The sequence below is a fragment of the Electrophorus electricus genome, chromosome 11 (genome assembly GCF_041902795.1).
Source record: "Electrophorus electricus isolate QZ-2024a chromosome 11, ASM4190279v1, whole genome shotgun sequence".
Lineage (NCBI taxonomy): Eukaryota > Metazoa > Chordata > Actinopteri > Gymnotiformes > Gymnotidae > Electrophorus > Electrophorus electricus.
In genome coordinates, this window is record NC_137507.1 from 4,690,301 (window position 1) to 4,712,839 (window position 22,539).

General features: G+C 42.5%; 2 protein-coding genes across 7 annotated transcripts; both read right to left on the bottom strand.

The window, feature by feature from the left end:
• Positions 1-5,331: 5,331 nt before the first annotated feature.
• On the bottom strand, positions 5,332-7,035 carry cbln2a (cerebellin 2a precursor). Its single transcript, XM_027011043.2, has 3 exons — positions 6,640-7,035; positions 6,299-6,418; positions 5,332-6,170 (listed from the first exon to the last, which is right to left on the bottom strand). Exons 1-3 carry the CDS (start codon positions 6,919-6,921, stop codon positions 5,973-5,975), a joined length of 600 nt encoding a protein of 199 aa, XP_026866844.1. The 5' UTR covers positions 6,922-7,035; the 3' UTR covers positions 5,332-5,972.
• Positions 7,036-9,373: 2,338 nt separating this feature from the next.
• Positions 9,374-20,671, bottom strand: iws1 (interacts with SUPT6H, CTD assembly factor 1). 6 transcript variants are annotated; one of them, XM_027011040.3, is made up of 17 exons: positions 20,227-20,671; positions 19,432-19,523; positions 18,820-19,324; positions 18,467-18,520; positions 18,175-18,385; positions 17,934-17,985; positions 17,738-17,847; positions 16,794-16,944; positions 16,063-16,145; positions 15,741-15,870; positions 14,644-14,761; positions 13,879-13,990; positions 13,468-13,524; positions 12,388-12,444; positions 12,183-12,294; positions 11,350-11,494; positions 9,374-10,480 (listed from the first exon to the last, which is right to left on the bottom strand). In XM_027011040.3, the coding sequence occupies exons 1-16, from the start codon at positions 20,264-20,266 to the stop codon at positions 11,372-11,374; spliced, it is 2,007 nt and encodes a 668-aa protein (XP_026866841.2). In that variant the 5' UTR covers positions 20,267-20,671; the 3' UTR covers positions 9,374-10,480; positions 11,350-11,371. The 6 variants fall into 6 exon arrangements, 5 of the variants coding, with proteins under 5 accessions (XP_026866841.2, XP_026866840.2, XP_081579247.1 ...); XM_027011039.3 differs by having other exon boundaries at positions 11,346-11,494; XM_081723121.1 differs by lacking the exon at positions 13,468-13,524 and having other exon boundaries at positions 11,346-11,494.
• Positions 20,672-22,539: the final 1,868 nt, after the last annotated feature.

Below are 22,539 nucleotides of genomic sequence, written 5' to 3' on the forward strand. Positions count from 1 at the left end.
GATATGCAGTGTTCACTGACAATCTAAGATTGCTTGTTTTATTACAATTCAAACCTCTCTTTCTCTAACTGATCTGCAATGCTGCTCTTTGATCTTTTCTCTTTGTGCTCACAGTATCATGCTGTATCACCTAGCTTTTTTGAATTCACTGTAAAAAAGGTGTTTTAAATGTGCAATGCCATTAAATGTGGAGCAAGGACTTTTCTTACAAATTGGACATAAATTTTATGATAGCGTACTGTGTATACACAATTAAGTGCTCTGAACATCACGACAGATGGGGTCTGTAAAATTGCTCTAGATGGAGTGGATGTAAAGTAGTCAAGTCAATATGTTCCTGCCAAGAAATTTTTTTTTTTTTGACAAAAACAATCGTCTGTCAGTGAGCCAGTATGCAAATGGTACCGCTGAATTTAAACACCCCGTTTAAAGGGCCATAAACCGTAATTACATTACGAGACAAAAAAGGGAGGAGCAGAAGCTGCACTCATTAATCTGTTGGGGAGCGGTGCAGAGAACAATGTGCACGGCTTCTAATAAGAGATGGTAGTGAATGGGCACAGACTTCTGGCTGTCTTGGTCTCCTGCTCTTGAAGGAATTCTGAGAGCATGCAGAGTGCAAGTTTGGCATCACCCGCAGCATCGCACAATTGGCTTTCACATTATACAGTACATTAAGATAACTTCATAGCCCTGCATACAGGACAGCTCACATTTTGAGTTCCAGGATCAATTCGTAATGCGTGCCAATAAATATCAGTGTGAGAAATGGGAAACTAGCACTTTAGAGGCACAAGCTCTAGAGCATTGTGGCTCCTTCGGTGAATTAACCTGTGTTTTGTGACTAACAGAGATTGATGAGATGAATCCAGGTGCATGAGAGACACAGATGAACCAAGCAACTAATTATGACTTAATTATAATCCTAGTGTAAGCACTGCACCATTCCCTGTCCTGGGTGGCTGCTCTGTTGTGCTGCTCTGTTGTGCCCCCTCTGTCTTCTGTCAGCACTCACACCTCAGCGCCTTAGTGCTAGGGCCACTTTACATCTCTGTGATGATGATTACATGGCTTTTACTGTGAAGATGCAGACCTGCTGATCATTTTGTAATAATCTCTTAAGTAAAGCAAAGAGAACAGCTGTTGTTGTTTTTTTAAGGTTCTTATACCAAACCCCTGCACTGATGCGTTGTTCACAGCTCAACAGGAAGCAGTGGGATTGACCCACATCCTGTGGGAGCTAAACGCCCTGGCCAGTAGCAGACCATGAGATTGTCTAGAGAGAAAGCTGTCCTGTTCTACTGTAAAGGGCAACTCGACGTGAGTCTACAGGGCTTGGGCCATATTTGGAGTGCTGTGTGCCATGTGTGGATGGATCACAGATCGGGCCAGTTCTGCTGACCCGGCATGGTCCCAGCATGGGGGACAGACATCAAAGGGCCCTGCATGGCAAGCACACTGGAGAGGAGAGCAGCTACAGCTATCAACCATCTGAACGCAGCCGGGACTGAGGTTGGGCAGGTCCTGACACATGCACAAGCCGGCTACTTGCACAGCAAGAGAGGCATCAGTATGAAGAGAGAGAGTGCGGGGGTGGAGGGCAGGGAGGAAGGGAGGTAATGAGGAAGAGAAAGAGAAAGACAGAATGAGTCAGGGAGCGAGACAGGATCTCAATTAAATGTTTTCACCTGGTGTTGGCTCTTGATAAAACAGAATGATAAAAAGTCAGGATTCTGAACACATTTTAAGTGTGATCCATGACTAATTTCCAGAGTCCCTGTTTGGCATCATGATTTGGAACCTGGAATCTGGTCTGTGTGTCTAGAGAGTGAGCTCTCAAAGCTCAGGAACATTCATTAGCACAGCAGGTCTTTTCCCTACCGCTGTTTTTGAGATTTTCACTTTCCCCTGTTTCTGCTACCTCAGTATTGGCTGCTGTTCCCTCTGCTGGGGACGCAGGACTGTGCTACGCCACTGATCATTAAGGTGCTCATTAAGACACGACAAAGAGGAGACAAAGCAAGGTGGAAGTTAAAAAAGGAGAGAATGCAGCATGTATTTAGGGGAGCTACTAGGACTGGTCCAGCCCATGTCCAGCCTCAAACAGGAGCCATGCTCATGACTCAGAACCCTGCTGCTGTCCACACGGCTGAGGCTGAGTGCTTCTGTCATTTGTTCAATGAATTGGGCTCAAGCAGTGTTATCAGCGAGAGTACTAACATCTTTGAATTTCGCTTGCCAATGTTCATGTGGATGAGATTTTACCTGGCTTGGACTTGGACATTTGTAAAGCTGCTTTGTGACAACATCTGTTGTAACATCTGTTGGGGCAGTGGTAGCTCAGTGGTTAAGGTACTTGACTTGTAATTGGAAGGTTGCCAATTCAAGTCCAACCACCACCAGGTTGCCACTGGTGGGTCCTTCAGAAAGGATCTTAAACTCAATTACTCAAGTTGTATTCAGTCATAAATGTAAGTCACTTTGGACAAAAACAGCTAAATGCTGTAAATGAAAAGCATCAGCTAAATGTTGTAAAAAGTGCTATATAAATACATTTTATGTGACTATTGTGATTTATCTTTGAACTTTTACATATATGTATAAATCGATTTTGAAGATTTGAACATTGGCATGAATGTGAATGTCATGTTTTCAACAAGATTAAGATGATGTTCATATGGAATACAGCATTTACCAGAAAAGGAGTTTGTTCAAAATAATTTTCGAATGGTACATGTACACTTACTTCATACTGAACCTGCATGTTGGTACCATACAGAACTTCAAACATGTTTGTGAAATATCTCAGTTTGATGCACCTGCACTCTAAGGTGCAATAACAGCCCACGCATACGAAAAGAACTATGCCTGTGGAATTATAATAACGTCTAAAGAGACATTGCATCGTCACAAGGCAAAGATGTGCAGTAAATCTGTCACTGCTCTGCTTCTCCCACTGCATGGCTTTTTGAACAGTGTTCTTCCACAGGACTGTTGTTTTGTATATCATACTGACAAAAAAAAGGCTGTGCTGTAATGAGTGTTCATGACTGTTGGGTTAGTACCCCTCATACCACAAAAAAGAGAAAAAACATACCGCAAAATTGATTTATACTGGTGTTAGTATCCTGTATTAACACGATAAATTACTGTCTGTTTTTTTTTTTTTGTTATAATTAGATAATAGCTTGATAATTCTAAGTGAACTCTTTGTTTCTAACAAGGACAAAAAACTCAGATAGGCATCTTTCCCCCCCACCCCAAAGTGAGTCATATTGAGTGAGCAGCAATGTGTCTTGTTGAGTTATGTGCTCACTCTTCATCATATTCTAGGAAAAGAAAGGTCAGGAGAGGAATTTTTACATCTTTTGGGCTTTGGGCCACGTTTACCTCCAGAGCAGAGCCAGACAGCAAGATAGGCAGCAGACCCTACATCTGGCACCCAGACTGAAGAAAGAAATGCCTCTAACTTAACTAGTTTGCTTGCATATTACCAGGCCTGTCTGTGTACCAGTAACAAAAGAGAGAAGCTGAGTTTTTTCAAAATGAGCTCCAAATAAAGGTAAATCACATCAAGCTAAATAATCTTATGTTGTAAGACAGAAAAAAAAATTGTCCTTTTGAGTGTTGTTTTTGAAAGGAGTATTTATACTGCTGTGCAGTTTTGATGTTAAACACCCACACCAACCCTGCAGCTCTTCGAATCCACCACTCTCGTTTGAAGAGTGCTGTTCTGGCAGTTTTTAATTGTGCCCATGGTAATAATTCTCTTCATGTTCATGCAGACATTCAGCTGTCCTTCAGTAAAAACATTAAGCTACAAATAATCAGAGGCTCAAAGTCTCAGAAGCTCACAGCCTTGGTAAATGATAACCTAGGGTTAAGATTAACATGTATTTGAAAAAAATCCTATGCTGGTGAAGCTGGTGAAAGCTCCACTTACCAGTGCAGAAGTGCACCCTGGAATTCAAATCCAAGTCCAAAGATTGTTGTAGATTGTTGTTTATAAATGAAAGGGGTTCCTAAGTGCTCAACCTGTTGTGTTTTTAAGAAGACGCATGAGCCCTTCTTCATCTGGTCCAGAAGTGACATCCCAATTAGTTAATGTAATCCACATTATTGTAAAGCAGACCTTGAGCTCATATTATTCTTCTTTGAGAGAGTTAGATAATCTAACTGCTAGGTGGTCAGGAAATGTATAGAATCATCCACTATCATTAGCACTGGAGCTAAACTCTGCAAGGTAGTAGGTCGGTGGTAGGTGGTAGGGGATGCGATGTATTTGAGGAGATCTCCAGGAGCAGGGTTTTGTTCCCCTGCTTTAGGGAGACCCACACAGTGTCCAGTTCTTCCTGTGCTATGCCAATCTTCATCTCAGTGGGTGGTGAACACTTTCATCTCATCTCTCTCTCTCTCACCCCTGTTTCAGAGTGGAAACTGAGTGGAGACTCAGTTTACTTCCTCAAACTTTTCACAACCCTGAGGAGATGTCTACAGAAGTAATAACTAACCCACCTAATTCAGTGTGTCCAATAATGTATGCAGCCTGGTCAGGAGGTGGCAGCTGAAATTAATCCTCTGAGTATGGATGTCATTTGTTAGGTGTCCTCTATATAGGCACAAGGTGGTTTGGCTTTAGGTATGCTTCTTCAGCAGAAGAGCCAAACGTAGAGGTGGTTGTGATGGAGACGATTACTTAGGAAGGTGTTTACCTCCTGTCCTGAGTAGGGTGGCTGCCCTCAGCCTTTGTTACATTTGGGCCATTTGTATTAGACTTTCTAGGTTAAAGGCCTTCAGCCTTTGTTACAGTGGTGTGACTAACCTCTAAAATGTTCACAATGATGATTGTAAAACTAGATATAACTTTTATATATTTTGATCATCTGTAATATTCATACTTTGTAAGCTGCCCTCTAGGAACATTTCATATTGCCTTAAATAGTGTTCTGTAAGTTCAATAAAATGCCAAATAATAGTCCACATGAAAATATAAATAGACCATATTACAGGAATTTAAAAAACACCCCCCAAACAGGCATTTTAGGATATCTGAGCCTTAAATACATTTTGTCAGAACGTTAAAATGTCGTTTAAGGCTCACTGGGATAAGGATTTGAGCAAATACCTTTAATACAGTGACTCAATTTCAGGCTGGGCGGGGATGGTGGGTTCTGTAGCGCCTCGGGCAAGATGCTTAAACCCAAGCGTCTCCCGGGGTATGTGCATTTCCCGTTACACGCCAAGAACGCTTCAGAACCCAGCACCCGTTCTTCTCACCTTTTGTTATTGGATGTAACTGACCACTGAAAGAGAGTTGATCAACGGAAGTTTATTTTCCAAATAAAAATAACAGAATAAGATCATTTTAAGTGATGTTTTCGTGTTTAAACGTATTCGTTTTTATTTTACAAAATATAGGCCAAGACTCTCACGAATTTTGTTTATGTTGAATTTAACAAAAGAACAAATGATTACATTCATTGTGTTTATGGCAAGATACTGGTATATACATTCAAGTGATTTAAAATGTAGGATATTGCAATAGGCAGAGCAACAGCAATGAAAAGAAATGCTTTATGCTACATTGTGTTCCTGAACACAAATTTATGTGGACCAGTATTGGCTATAGGAAGAGTCAAGGTCAAGCACTGAACAACTCACAATCCGTGCAAAATATGCTTTGCATACAAAAAAGTATTTGAAACAATAACCTATGCCTACATTGCAGTTGTTATTTAAACACAGTCGTTATACAACACTTTACGCACACAGTTTGGGTTCCTTGTTCGATAAAGTTTGGTTCGCTCCCGAATCCAGTGGCAGAGAAACGTTACACAGCTGTACTAGTTATAATCTTGTTAAAACAATAAAAATTCCTTTGGAATTTGTCCGCAGGTAACGGTTTCTTTTCACAACAGATGGTACGCCATGCTCGTCATTCATCAACAGGGGTGCTCTGTAATGTTTGGAAGTCAAAGCGGGAAAACGAGAAAGCCAGAAAATGTGGAGTACTTCCAGCCGCCCATAAGATTCCCTCTCTCCAGTTTCAAATAGAGTCTGTCCTCGCGCTCCAGGTGAAGTAGAACTCCGTTACTTGCTGCCTCGCGCGTGACGTCCTGATCGCCAGCGAACGCCGATATTATTGGGTACTCATTGTGCATCAGATTTACCTAATGTTCATGAAAAATAGGTAAGTGAAAACGGATTTGATACGATTCATCGGAATCGATCCGATGAATTACAGCCTTGAACACATCTTAAAGAAAGGTGAAAGCATCTGGTTCGTCAAATGTCTCACCTGAATTGTCTGTCGGTTGTAAACCTTTACGACATGAAAGCTGAAGCTATAAATGCCGCGTCTGGGAGCTTGGAATACGCTCGCCTTTAGATCGAAATGGTTGCCGATGTTCACGAGTACCTGCAAGAGGAAAATCATCTCTTTAAGAAAGCAGTAATGTGCATCATCCATTGTTTCAACATATCTCAGCGTCTGAACAGTGCTGGAAAAAAATTGACCATTCAACAGACTCCTTTTGTTTGCTAGAAGCAGTAATTCAAGCTACCTGAGTCATATGCGTAAATGCGCAAAGAAAGGTGAAGTTCTACTAAAGTTTGCAAACAATAGAAATGAAGTTTGACCTGATCAAAATAGATGGTCATGGACTTATTACTCATCTCAGATGGTTCGTGGTTGGTTCCCCTGACGGCAGAGAATGCCACTTTTGCACCAGCCGCTCGCACAGATATTCCAAACGACGAAGTCACTCCTCCCTCTGCGGATGGGTTCGAATCACACACGACCAGGCATTTTCCCTCCAAAACAACAGGTTCCGTGTCATTCTGTCCCATTGAAACCACTCCGCATATACACAGCAGGACAGAGACCAGCACGGCCGAAGATTCCGAGTCGCCCGCTCTCATCGTGGTGGTGAAAGACTCTTCTGCGCAAAAATGCAAACGACCTGCCTTCGGAGATTAGCAAAAAGCACCTGCCTCAACTATATGTCCTCTCTCTCTCTCTCTCTCTCTCTCTCTCTCTCTCTCTCTCTCTCTCTCTCTCGTTCTGCGCACGCTCCTTGCTCTGGGACTTTTTATTTCTGCTGTTAGTATCCCATTATATCTTAAGTGGCAAAAAATGCAAAAGTGGGTATGGCGACAAGCTTAAAATGGCGAAACTGCCAAACCGAAATTAGAATTAGAAAAGATTTACAATTCAGTGTTTTAAGGGATTTGTCATTTTAGCATACATGTAATAATAAATCGAAAATATTAATTGGTTAAAGTGAATTCAAATAAATAGTTTTAAACAGAAAGTGTAAAATAAATGTATTGAAATGGTTAACCAAGCTCTAACTACATTATGTCTATACATCTATATCAACGCAGACAAGCGTAACGACTGTATTCCATATTATAATGGCAGTCAACACAGACGCGAGCGCTTTTGCATTGCTTGGAGCGGTCAATGTATGGAATAATCTATGTTGCTGCACCCTCAAGTGGCGGTGAAATATTACTGACGTGTCTGCTACAAGGCCGACAAATTATGAGGTGCGATGGAGACCGTCGGTTAGGAAGGATAAATGGGTGCTCTGGCTGCTATGCCAGAGCACTGGCTCTTTGGTGTGGTGGTCAGAACTGGGCCTTTGTTACAAATGCTGTCAGAAGTGGTATGGCAGTGAGGCTATTGGGAGCATGCCTCACTCAGAAAGGTTAAATGCGTGCTCTGGCCGTGCATTATTACACAGTATTAACTATGACATACACATTATATACCTGAAAAGCTTTAAAGCAAAATTTGTTACTACTCCAATAGTAACATTGGTTTGAATTTCTCACAGCTCATTTCACTGCTATAGCTCAATGATTCCCAGTCTTGGTCCTGTACTATAACAGAGCTAACTGCATTCGTGGAGGTGAGCCAGGCACAGGGCCTTGAAAAAGTATTCATACCCCTTGAACTTTTCCACATTTTTTCATGTTACACCTACAAGCTTAAATGTATTATTGGGATTTTATGTGATAAATGAACACAAAGTAATTGTAAAGTGAAATTGCAAGTAATTGTGAAGTGAAAAGAAAATGATACATGGTTTTCAAAATTTTTAATAAATAAAAATCTGGAAAGTGCATTTGTATTCAGCCCCCCTGACTCAATACTTTGTGGGACCACCTTTCGCTGTAATTACAGCTGCAAGTCGTTTGGGGTATGTCTCTACCAGTTTTACACATCTACAGGCTGAAATATTTGCCCATTTTTCTTTGCAAAATGGCTCAAACTCAGTCAGATTGGATGAAGAGTGTCTGAACAGCAATTTTCAAGTCTTGCCACAGATTCTCAATGGGATTTAGGTCTGGACTTGACTGGGCCATTCTAACACATGAATGTGCTTTGGTCTAAACCATTCCATTGTAGCTCTGGCTGTATGTTTAGGGTCATTGTCCTGCTGGAAGGTAAATCTCTACCCCAGTCTCAAGTCTTTTGCAGCCTCTAACAGGTTTTCCACCAGGATTACCCTGTATTTAGCTCCATCCATCTTCCCATCAACTCTGACCAGCTTCCATGTCCCTGCTGAAGAAAAGCATCCCCAAAGAATGATGCTACCACCACGTTTAAAGGTGGGGATGGTGTGTTCAGGGTGATGTTCAGTGTTAGTTTTCCACCACACATAGTATTTTGCATTTAGGCCAAAAAGTTAAACTTTGGTCTCATTTGACCAGAGCACCTTCTTCCACGTTTACTGTCTCCCCTACATGGCTTGTGGCAAACTGAAAACGAGACTTCTTACGGCTTGCTTTTAAAAATGCCTTTCTTCTTGCCACTCTTCCATAAAGGCCAGATTTGTGGAGTACACGGCTAATAGTTGTCCTGTGGACAGATTGTCCCATCTGAGCTGTGGATCACTGCAGCTCCTCCAGAGTGACCATGGGCCTGTTGGCTGCTTCTCTAAGTAGTGCTCTCCTTGCCTGGGCTATCAGTTTAGGTGGACGGCCATGTCTTGGTAGGTTTGCAGTTGTGCTATACTCCTTCAATTTTCAGATGATGGATTGAACAGTGCTCTATGGGATACTCCTAGCTTGGGATTTTTTTTTTTATAGCCTAAAACTGCTTTACATTTCTCCGCAGTTTTATCCTTGACCTGTCTGGTGTGTTCCTTGGTTTTCATGATGCTGTTTGATCACTAATGTTCTCTAACAAACCTCTGAGGATTTCACAAAACAGTTGTAGTTATACTGAGAATAAATTACACACAGGTGGACTCTATTTCCTAATTTGGTGACCTTTGAAGGCAATAAGTCACAATGGATGCTATTTAGGGGTATCAGAGTACAGGGGGCTAAATACAAATAATATGCATACAAATACATGCCACACTTTCCAGATTTTTATTTATTAAAAAATTTGAAAAACATATATCATTTCCTTTTCAGTTCACAGACTTGCTACTTTGTGTTCATTTATCACAAAATCCCAATAAAATACATTTAAGTTTGTAGGAGTAACATGAAGAAATGTGAAAAAGTTCAAGGGGTATGAATACTTTTGCAAGACCCTGTGTGTCAGAATAGGAAAAACACTAAAACTTGTTGAAATTGTTCATGAAGTCTGTAGTCATGTCTAACCCTAGTTCGCCCCCCTCCCCCTTCTTTAAATTAGCATTAGACATCATTGCAATCTGAGAACATAAGACAATTGTTGTAGTTGGATTCACCCTATCTCTGATTGTACTGGAGTTGCATCAGATGAGGGCTTGGTATTCTGTTCATTCACTAATGCAGGAGTGCCCACCTTGCAGAAGTTAACTACCACCCGCCTCTAGGACATTTTCAGATCAAGGAATTCAGATGCATTTTAAAATTACAGCCACAGGAGTTTCAGATTGAATTTGAGGGCAGATTAGGAGGCTAAATCTCCAGAAAGTGATTAGAAGATGCACTTAATGCCCAGCAGGTGGCAGTGCTGTCAGTTTACGTCACCTGCACATTCTTTGCACACCAAGTCTCAGCAAAATACACCATGAATGCTAATATTCTGTTTCCTTCACTCTGTTTTCTTCCTTTGTTTCCTTCACAAAACCCAAGAGGGGAAAACAACAGATGATGTGGAATCAGTTTATTATCAAAGTTACAGCACAAGGCAGGCCACTGTCATTCTCCACGCAGATCGACATACACACATTATCCACCTGCATCCATTTAAGATGTTAGCTATATTACAGTCCTTCAGCTCCTTCTGCCATGAAGCCCAATTCAGCAACCATACAACAATAATATACATCCAGACTTACGGGATCATAGAAAAAAATAATAAAATTAACAAAAGCATAAACAAGACACGAAGGGCATAAGGGGATCAGAGGGGCATGCGGTTGCCCTCGACACTGATCTTCACAGCGTGACCCGTCTTCGTCAGGCGCCTGATGTCAGCAAAGCGTCGCATCTGTTTATCTACACGCGATATGCTCTTCCTCATAGGACCCTGAGGAGGAGGAGAGTAGAGCGGGTGAAAAATACAGCAGGGAACTATTCGGTCACGTATTTTGTGTTACAGTAAACCACTACCGTCCAGCCTGAAGCCGACCTTAGACGCTTCGGTCTGCTCTTCCTAAAAACCTGAACCGGTGTGCGCACACATGCGTGTACATGAGCACAGACACCCGCTTGCACACACAGACACTCGCTGGCAGACTGGCACAGATAAGTCACGTGCACAAACATGTATACACACATGCACATGCATGACTACACAGATACGAATTCACGCGCAGACATGCATACACACATGCATGTGCATGAGTGCACAGATACTAAGTCACATGCACAGGCATGCCCCTGCACAGACGTGCACTCGCACAGTTACACACATGCACATAAGCGCACGGATACGCACAACTTTAATAGAAGTTGCTTAAATGAGGAAGCAGTGTCGTGCTTGGTGGCCACTGATGCTCACTGGATCATCTTGTCCACTGGACATAGCTGGCACCCAGTACAAGCCTCATCACCATTCCCATAAACCATACACACAAGCCTTGCAAACATATTTAATATTTCCAAAATGTGCAAAATTTTAAAGAAAAAAAAACTGGATGACTTTGCAATAAACTGGGTGTAAGCACTGAATTGTTTAGTGATTTCCCTGACAGGATAAGCTCATAAAAGACTGGACTCTATGCTTGTGAACTGTCCTAGGTGTTTTAAACCTGAAAGGTGCACTACTGTTGGCCTCCATGCCCACTCCAAAGCCCTGTGTTATGCTAGTGTGGGGGGGGGGGGTGAAAGAGAGACAAGCTCTTCCTCTACCATACTGCACACCGTGCAGCATGCAGAACACTGCCACTTACTGACCACCGCAGGCTGCCAACATCAACTACAGGGGCATGCGGTTCCCCTCCACGCTGATTTTCACAGCTCCCTGTGGGCGGCGCTGTTTCCTCTGCTCGGCAAAGCGCCGCTTGTGCTTCTCCAGTCGACTGATGCCTCTTTTAACCCTCTGGGGTCCAGAGTTATTCTTTGTTGTTGTAATTATTATAGACTTCTCTGAATATAGTAGCTCTAGTGTAATTACTATAACATTGCAATATCCTTTTTTGGTTGATGGCAATGTTAGACTTCAGGGGCTTAAATCCCCTCCTATGATAACTATTCCTACTAATCAAAAGCAGGCAGTTCCCTCTTAAAATTAAGTTGTTTAAAAGCTTCTCTAGCAAAACTGTCAAAAGCTCAACCAACTGTGTCCAAGCTCTTAAAACCTTAATGTACTAGTGTACTATTCATATGTACATGTAGCTGACTTGCAAGCAAGACAGAATCCATGAAATTTTAAACAAACCAGTGGCACCTTCTTGCTTAGAACCTGCTGAAAATCTAAAACATATGGTGCAGTCACCTACAAAAACTAAAATCTAAAAGTCTTACAATAAACGAGAACTCAAAACTATCACAAAAGGAAACAACATTCTCAACATCGTACAAAAGGGCCTCCATCAGCTGTCCTATACAATATACAAGTCACCTTCACCCAGAAACCTTTTTATGCTTATACAATGTAATTAAACTGAATAGGAGAAAAAAAATTAAAAACACCCTTGGCAAACTCTCTTCAGTACACATTATCAATTCATAACCCCTCCCATCAGATCCCATTCATAACCCCTCAAAATCTAGCCACTCCCACTAACCCGATTGGAGTCTGTCTCTACGTTCCATTTGGGTCGCACGACGTAGTCCTTATTGGAGGGCATGGGCACCCGTGCCCTGGCGCAAAACCCGGGGTCACCCGGCCTCAATGCTCTGAGAGAGACATGACAAAGGACATTGATCATCATACCTATGCATATAACTGAACACACTTATACACCGGGTGGATGCGTGTGAAATACTCACTTCTCTTCTCCCGTCAGCACCTTCTCCAGATCTCTTCGAGGTGTCTGTCCTCCTGAACTGTAAAGACCACACACACAGGCATACTGCTAAGAGCCAGACCTAAATGACAGCACTTAGTATGCGATTAGTGTGCTCAGCAGACTAGACACAGACATGCCGCGGGTGTTCCACCACAGCAGAAGCATATTGCGTTCTTAGTGTGACATGTGCTTGGTACACAGTTGGATTTGACCGCTACAGGAACTCCCACACACTGGCACTCAAACTGACAAACTTTCCAAAATTGCACACATATTTTCAGAGCAAAACGCTTTAAAATCGATGTTCACCCCACTAACGATTTTCCTGGGATTTTGCTGCATGTACCACATTGTTACGGTCAACTCACTGGTGACTTTTTTATGTGACCATAGTGAAAATACACATAATGATTGTTTTAATATTCACAAAAATGATTACTACTTTAAAACTTTGATCCAAGGAAAACCAGTTATTGTATAGAATGATGCACTACACATACATGTGGGAAGAACAGTGAAACAGCAGTAACAGTTGAGTGGATGCAGGAAGGAGGAAGGAGATTAGGATACCAAGTCAAAGAAGAGGAACCACTGAAAAGGTTCTGGAGTATATCAGAGGTTGCCATACTTTCACATAACCATGACTGTCATGAACAGTGAGGAAGATAGCAGTGCCCGGATGATGTCTGTTATTCCGAAAAGGTCTTGTGCAGACTAGTCACTGTATTCTAAAGTACCACAGGAGAAATCAATCAGTCTGATTCACCTGGTCTACCTACTGAATTTTTTTGATGAATTTAATCTAAAACCTCTTCAGAAATGAAAATACAACTAACTTTTACGAAAACATCAGGTGGTGTAGTGAAAACTAGCACGTGCGTAATAATGTAACTACAGTTAAAGATGCATGCAAATATTCATGACACTTAATGCTCACAACCTTCCCCTCTAATCACACACAAACACACACAGATTAAACCTGACAAAGCACTGCGATGCAGAGCATTCAGGGCAGTCATGCGCAGTCTCCCACAGGCACGCACACAGACACGCACAAAACCTGAGGTGGGGGCCAAAGACATCAGTTTCCTCTGCCCTCTCTACCTTCTGAGGCTCACTTTTGTGTGTGTGTGAACGTATATGTGTGTGATGAGAGAGGAAGTAACAATAGGGGGAGGGAATGAGAAAAGAACAGAGTGGTTTAAAAAAGCTGTGAAAGAAAAACTCGAGTAGATCTATGGAGAAAAAACTGAAAGCATGAAATATGATATATGAAGGCAGAAGATTTATATATCAATACCCACAGCATAGTTCACCCTTGGCTCTGTGTTTATGTCCATGAAAATTAGTATGAAAACCCCATATACCGATGTGTGAGTAAGGCTTCTTGTGTAGGATCTTTGTTTGTGTATGAGCGCCTCTGTACCTGGTTGTCCAAGATCCGTATGTGTTTGTATGAGTGCATCTGTACCTGAGCCGTCTGCGGGGGGCAATCTGCTGATCAAGGTCTCTCTGTTGTCTCTCCTCTCTCGTCATGCCTTTATAATTAGATGACAAGCCAAAGATGGGCCGCGACCACTCATCTACACAAACACACAAATTCATTAGAAATGGCTATAACAATGATCCACTTTATACTGCTACTCACAAGCACAGACAAGTGTGTATGTGTGTATTTGTCACCAACTTTATGAGCAAGGTGTGTTTGAGTGCATGTATTAAACAGGGAGTTCATCTTTGACCACCAAGTATTTATGAGAAAAGTAAATTAAAAACTCAGTTAAAATAACCTGCACCCCCCCACATTTGCATTACATGCTAAAATAAAATGTTGACGTGTGTAATATGTTTATGTTTTTTTCCCCTTCTTTGCATTTCAGTGAACGACTGTATTCCTCCACTGTGTCAGAACTACTTCCTGGACATGCTCGTGCCTACCCTGCATTATTAAGTATTTGCTAAATTGTTAAGCAAACAGTATTCATAGAAATGTTTGCTGAAGAGTACAAATGCAAGCTACATTCTGGAGTGGGTTGTCATGCCACACTATTCTGAACCATATAACGGGCATAGTTTTTCTCAGACCAGTAACTGGCACAAAGTTCTGTGTCTTAACAACAGAGTAAAAACAAACCCTTACATTTGTTGGGTGAACGTGTCCTCTATGCTTGGCACTGAAGTGGGTGTCTGTGTGTATACATAGAATTTTGATGGGAAGTTGGGAGTATATACGTACTGATAAGTTTGAGAGCGAGGTCTTTGTTTGGACGTGACTCTTTGGGGTGTTTGTAGAGGTACATGACAGCTCGACCAATTCCACTCATCTTCAGAGTCTCTTGGCTGACACTGGGCAACTGCAGAATGCACGGACGTAGACACACAGAAAAGCTATACTGAAACAAAGAATTTTTCCCCAATTCGCCACTGTCCCATTTATAGCAGAACATGTGAAAACTGAGCAGGTGGATCCGGTCTCTTAGTCATGCGTGTCCAGTAAAACATTAGCAGTAAGGGCTTTGCCAAGTCTACAGTGAGTCAGCAGCAGGAGCCTACTAATGACACTCTGCCAGAAATAACTACCCCCACTGTAGGTATTCCACAAGACAGAACTACCCCCACTGTATACATTCCAACAGAAATAACTACCCCCACTGCATGCCAGGAACCAAGATTCCTCAGCAGAACATTACCCAGAGTATCACACTGCTTCTGCTGGCTTTCTTCATAGAGTGCATCCTGGTGCCATCTCTTCCGCTATTAAGCACTGCATACACTACCCCGTGATGTAAAAGAAAATGTGATTCAAAAGACCAAGCCACCTTTTCCCACTGCTCCATGGTCCAGTTTTGATGCTCAGATGCCCACTGTATACACTTTAGGCAGTGAATAGAGGTCAGCATAGGCTCTCTGACCAGTTTGACCACTTTGATTGGCTAGCCTTCACACCTCCATATACATCAGCGCACCCTGAGCGCCAAGGACAGCGTCTCTAGTTCACTGGTTGTCCTTCCTTGGACTGCTTTGATAGGTATTAACCACTCCATACTGGTAACACCCCACAAGACCTGACATTTTGGAGATTTTTTTGCTCTGACTTAGTGGTCTATCCATCACAGTCTGGCGCTTGTCAAAGTCGCTCAGATCCTCACACTTGCCCATTTTCCTGCTTCCAACACAGCACCTTTAGGAACTGAGTGTTCACTTGCTGCCAAATGCATCCAACCCCTTGACAGGTGCCGTTATAATAATCAAATGTTATTCCTGTCACCTGTCAGTGGGTTTAATGTTGTGACTAAATCAGTGTGGGGTGATATGTGGAGATGGAAGCCTCACTTCCTGCAGGATCTTGAGCAGCTCCTCCCTGATCTTCAGTGCAGGGAGACTCTTGTCTGGTAGAGGACTGATCCATTCCTTAATCGCAGTCATCACACCACTGTCTATAAACGTCTCCTTCAGATCCTGCCTGAAGAATGAGCGTGCGAACACACACACCCCGCCCCCCACACACACACACACACACACACACACACACACACACACACACACACACACACACACACACACACACAACCCCAAATCAAGGTGCGGACAGACTTACTTACGCAATGCCACAGTTCACCCTTCAATAGATAGAGAGGACTGAAGGGCTTCTTACTTTTTTAAATGCATCACAACTGTGGGCAAAAGCATCAACTTTTTCAGAGCTGGCTTCTTCTGACTGTTTAGAGTCCGATCCTCCTGCAAGCATGAATATGAACACACACACAAATATTTCATCATCTCTCCAAACATCTGATCGAATTTACATTCTCACTAAAGGCAAGAAATTATCCACAAGGGGGATATTCCTTAGTATTGAGGACAGAGTGTAGAGAGAAAGGCACATTTCAGAATACCTCCACATCACTTTCTTCCACATAACATTGGCAAACTAAAAGAAGCACAATGAACTCGTCAGACAAAGTATACGACAGTCTGCCTGCAGCACCGTGTTCACGGAGAGCACTTATTTAGTAAAACAAATGCATCCAGGAAAGGTCAAACTAGTCCAGGCCAATCTGCTATTTAATTAAAATGAACAGTACAACAATATTCTCCGTTATATTGGGTGCTGAAGGCCAGTTGCCAGAAGAGAGGTTTCAGCACTGCCAAACACAAACCAGGTGCCCAAGCTAAAGAATTGGTTACACTAAAGCAGCAACTGGCATCTGCAGGGTTTCACATGGTCAAACAACAAATGAATGAAGTTATATTTATATAGCACCTTTCAAGAAACCCAAGCTCACTGTAAAATAGGAATGTATACACCTCCCTAGAGAACTGACGTGGCAGGACCCTTTACACAGATTCTACTAGTTGGCCTTTAAACAAAACACACGTGCACACCTCTGCAGCTTCAGTCATCTTGGTGATCATGGCGCTGACTACATCGTCCGCATCACTGATGAATGTTCCTCCATCGCGGTGGCGTCTCCGCTTGCCACTCTGAGCTTTCCTCCGTGCCAGCATCATATCAAAATCAGACATGAACATCATGCTAGATACACACACACATACACACACATACAAACACATACAAACACACATTAATATCATAGAAAAGTACACTTGTGAAATGGTGTACGAATGACTAAGTCACATTTGTGCAGGATTGTTGGCAATGGTTAGTACCGGTGTGTAGATGAACACAACGTTAGCACAGGTATGTCGGCGAACAGCATTAGAATAGATGCATTGGTGTACACAGTGTTAACACAGGTGTGCTAAAGTTACAAAATTGCTGGTTTGCACATACAAGTAGGTTAACAGGCATGTAGTCATTTGTAAGACAAAAGTTTAGCAGCTGTGTGTACAGTAGCAGTTAGCACAGATGTGCAATAATTTTAAAGGAAAAAATGAACACGTACGCAGATTTCCAAGGTTGAGCAACAGCTAACGGTGACGTCATAATTAAAGCAAAACAAACATTGCAGTTAAATTGGCTAGATAGCACATTCCTATTATTGTAAGTGGGCATTTGCAATATAGCTAAGCATAACTATATAATGAGCAAAGAAAAATATTTTTATTATCTTATGAGGGTTGGTGACATGCGTTCACATTTAAGCAGTTACAGCAGAGCTGTATTTTAAGCAAAAATTTGAAGGGTAAGACAAGTTTATCATTATTCTTGTTTTTGTGCTTTGGAAATCGCTCTTTTACCACATTGTTTTGTTTTGTTTTTACACTGACCCCGTTCATAGTGTGTTATGCAGTAAACAAACAGTTTAAAGCTGCAGATTAGGCATAATTAATTTGCTAGGGTGTACTAGTGAGAGATGGTTACTTACTCTCTTCCTCCCCTCTCAATATCATCAGAATCAGAGTCATCAGCTGTCACTTTTTGACCTGCAGCGTGAGATTGCTGATTCTCTCCCTCCAGCTCCTCCTGATTAAAACCCTGCTCATGCACAAAAACACACACAGTCAGATATGCTCAACAAAACAGGCAACAGGTAAGTTATGGGACAGACTGGAGTGCTTTACCGTAAACTCCTCCTCATCTCCTGACTCCCCAAAGATATCCGCAATCATTTTCCTATGGGGCACAGATGGCATTCGTTACAAAGACATGCACATGCAACATAGCCATCAAGTTCAACAACAGTCAACAGCAGTCAGCACAATAAAAGCTAAAACTATTCATACATGGGTGGTGAAAGAAAGAATGTAGAAATTATGGAGTGAGGAGAGATGGAGAAAAAGCAGAGGGGGCAGGTACACTCACTCTTCCTCGTTGTTTTCTGAGTCGCTGTCGCTGCCAAATAGTGTCTTCTCGTCCTTTTTCCCAGCGTCTGTCTCCATCCTGCTCTCCTCTTCCTCCTCACTGTCCGATCCCAGCTCTCGGAGCTTGGCGGCCACGGTCTTATCCGGCGCCTCCGAGCCTTCCTCACTGGCTGACTCGTCATCATCCGACACAGCCCTTCGTCTCTTTGTGGCTGTGGAGAGGTCACCTGTGTCAGACCCTTGTCACACGACTGATAAGGTGGGGTTGAAAGTGATAAACGAGAGCACTGTACCTTTCATTTCCCCCTCATCCTCGCTGTCAGAGAGAATGGCCGCCTTCCTCTTCACTGAAGGAAGAGATTTGCTACATCTTAGAGTTAAGCTCCTGAGCTACCAAGAAGCATAATTCAGCATCGGTGCAAACAGCACAGATTTATGCAGTTCTTTAAAACCAAAATAGTTTGTTTCAGTACAAGGTACAATCAGGACAACCTCTAAAACTATTTAAGATTCAGATATTGCTAAAATTCAGCTCAGCAGGCATGATCCTACAGTCTACATTTATGCTCTTACCTAGCTTCCAATACACCTGTGCTGAGAAACACTGGCGTGAACATTTCTCACTGTGCACACCAGGTTAACGTACCTGGCTTTTCCTCATCGTCGCTGTCTGCGATAGTACGCTGAGTGTGCATTTCATCCTGCTCACTGTCCGCTTCCTCTTTTGGCTTCCTCTCCTCTTCCTCACTGTCGGAGTGCACTGCAGCTTTGGCATCGCACTCTCCGGCCTCTCCATCTTTCCTTCCCTCATCTCCATCCTCTCCCTCTGACTCTCCCCGAGTCCTCTGTCTAGACTTCTCCCCATCAGATTCGCTGTCCGAGTTCGAGTCCGAGCGAGGGCTCTCTCCCCTGCGTGGGTCCTCACAATCTGATTCGCTAGCACGTGCTGTTGGCTGCTCCTCTCTCTCTGATGGGCTCCCCCTGCATTTCGTTGGGGAGTCTTCACCATCGTCTTCACTGTCAGCGTGGTGGGGTGCTTCTGGCTCTGAGTCGCTGACCTGTCTTCCTCTGCCATCCTCATGTTCTGAACCGCTACCACCACCAGGGGGCACCAGACTGCCGGCCACACTCTCCCGGTCACTGCCTTCATCCTTCACAACAAACAAACAAGACTTACAGTTGTCTGGAATTTGACCAGTGGACCCTGGAGAAAACAAACGTTAAGGGATCAAAGGTCATGGTCAGAAGACTTTCTAACCTCGGACTGGCGCGACTCCCCCCTCATCTCCTCTTCCTCCAGGTCGGACCCCACAGCATTTTCGTCCTGCACCGGTGTGCCACTGCCGTCATCTACAAAAACACCAGTAGGTGCGCAAATCCAAGCTCATGTAAGTACCAGTAAAACACAGCCCACATGCTGAAGACTTCTTACAGCTAACCTAACATTCTCATTGTGCGTTAACCAGCGTGACAAAGATGGATCACTACTAAATCCTTGAGGCACAATTAGCATGCTGAAGTTGATATGTCTGCTGAATAGTTTCCGCCACAAAATATGACATAGCACAGCTAAAAATACTTTTCAAGACGACAGTATAAAAACAAAATGTCATACCTGTTGCTAAATACGTTTCTTACCAGACAGGAAATGAAAGAAAAAAGCAGTTTATTAACTGCTCAACTGAAGTGAAAGTAACAAATAAAGACGATTAGCATGATGCGCAATTGAACTGTAAGAAAAACAACCTGTCTGTGGCAGGAAGCAGACAGACAGCTAACTGGGTTAGATGGTTAGCTAGCTAACGCTGAATAGTATTAGAAAAATCCATGTTGGCGGTCTAATCTAAAAAATGGATCGTCGTTGTTAACCTAAGCTTTATAAATAAGTGATTACAGGTGTCGTCCACGGTTAAGAAACATGATCGTACATGATCACCTTCAAATCAGACTCTTTCCTTCAGCCCTGTCATTTTCGAGCTAAAAACGTAAAAGGACAACGCCGAATAGCTAAAGAGTGACGCTAAACGACAGATTCAAGGTTATCTGATATTACCTGAGTGGTTCCCTGAAAAGAATTCATCTCCACCGTCCATTTGTGCGTCGAACGAACGGCTAGTCAACTTTACAAAGAATCTGCTGAACACGAACGAGTATGACGAATATCACTTAGCTACAGCAGGCAATGGTAAAAACAAACACCGATAACCGAAGCGCTTAGCTCGTTGCCTTGTCCAGTGCCGGCGACTCCTTCTTCCTAGGCCTGTTCCTGGTATTGTTACCCAGCACTGATTACATGTAGCCCGCTAGCTACATTCGACCAGTTTTATATGACCATCGCCTGTATCTGTATGTTTACGCGCTATATTATCAATACATCGTGAGCAAGACACATGACGGTCAATCAAATGCAACTTTCTTCACGCGCCTACAAAGGCTAACTAGCCAGCTAGCTAATATTTTGTTACCAAAATGGTGCCGCCAACTCTTTGGGGCGCGCGCGTGTGGTCGCGCACTATATGACGTCAGAAGTTCTACGATTAATGCGTTTATGCGTACCGTTCGATATGTTAGTGTTCGATATTCTTAGAACATTTACTATCATTTCCATTGTTTAGAAACAGTTATTTAGGCAAACCAATGAGCAATGTGTTAATGTTTTTAAAATGTTTAAAGGACATTTTCAGCTTCTAGTCCTATGTTTTAATTAAAATATATTTGAATTGAGTTCCGACAACGTCAATTTTATACTGCCTAAAATATGCAGAACTGAGTAAATCTCCTCTTATAACCTAGCTATCTTTGCTTGGGTCATTCTGAGCGAGTCGTATCCAATACCTCTGGTAGTCGTTTTTCGTGAACTACACATGTCTTCTTTCGGTTTGCTAATATAAATATGCTCAAGATAGAATGATATTGAATAAATTATAGCCTAAATGCATACGTCTAGATTAAATAACTGGTACGTGTTGATCAGTGATATTTTACAAAGAGACAAGGAGGAAAATAAACACTATACATGCAATGTCATCAATAAAAGCGAATATTTATTTACATCAATAGGCCGACAGGTTTTGAGTGTGGTTTGTACAATGTGCAAGAGTGGGATAATGAGTGAATGAATGCAAGTAATAACCTAACAATGCGTGCAATGAGGAACATGACATTCGTAGGCTACTTGTGGAAATCAATATCCAGTGTGATTGGAAAATGTGCAATGCCTAAAAAACAGTTCATAAAAACCAAAAGAAAGAGATCACATAATGATAAGATGATTGGATAATACTCAGCTGTTTGCTTTTTGCCTGAACAGATGAAGCACCAAACAACTTTATATGGATTATGCATAAAATCAAAGTAGACTCAGTGATAGCAACGTTGCATGGGACACTGAGCAACTTCTGCTACTGTTTCCTTAGGCTTAAGACATATGCTTCAGGAAGCTCATCAAAGATCATCTCTACGGCATGCACTGTGGTCAAGGTTCTTATGAGGGACCCTGCTGGCATCCTCTTACTGTAGTGTGGTGGAGGTCATTGTGGCCTCTCTGTCCTTTCCCTGCATGGCTCGAACAGAGATGGTGCCCTCAGAGAATCGAGTTGCTGAAATGGACATCCAGTGTGTCTGTGGATAGGGTCATTTTCTAAAACGAGGGTGTCAGCGTTACCCTTTCTGACCACCAGAGCCTCACCCGAATACTAGTGTTGTCTCCATAGTTACGTTGTACTTACCTGTTTAACATTATCCGTTGAGTCTCCCTGCTTAAACCACCAGTTATGCTAATCTGTGTGAAGTATTGCCAACTCAGTAGTCAGAATTACCAAGACGTTTCTTGCTCTGCTGAGTCTCTTGTGTACTGAACGTAGCCTGTGTTTTACATCTGTGATCCATGCCTAGCCCTTTTGTACTGTTGCCATTTTGCTCTCTATCTTCTCTTGTTTTTGACCCTGCTCTGCATTTGAAATTTTACTCTTTGCTTTTTTTTGCCCTTTGTATTGCCTTTTGCTATTAAATTGTATGGAATTATATAAATTACGGGGACCCGCATATGGATGTTTCTCGTGTTTCAGAGTCTCATCCGTTTTTGGATGTATTTTTTTCGTGCAAACCCTTAGCTTTCTTTGCAGAGCTCTGATTCTTGGCAGTGTTCGGCCAGCCTAGAACAGATGGGCTGGAGCAGTGTAGTCGCGCCAAGCCTCTGTGGCTCAGCGACCGTTCTGCTGGTTTGAAGCTCTCTTTCTTTTTCTTTTTCCTTTTTTTTGAAGGGTTCTATGTGATTTTGATATGTTCTATGTGATTCTATGTGATTTTGATATGTTCTATGTGATTCTATGTGATTTTGATATGTTCTATGTGGTTCTATGTGATT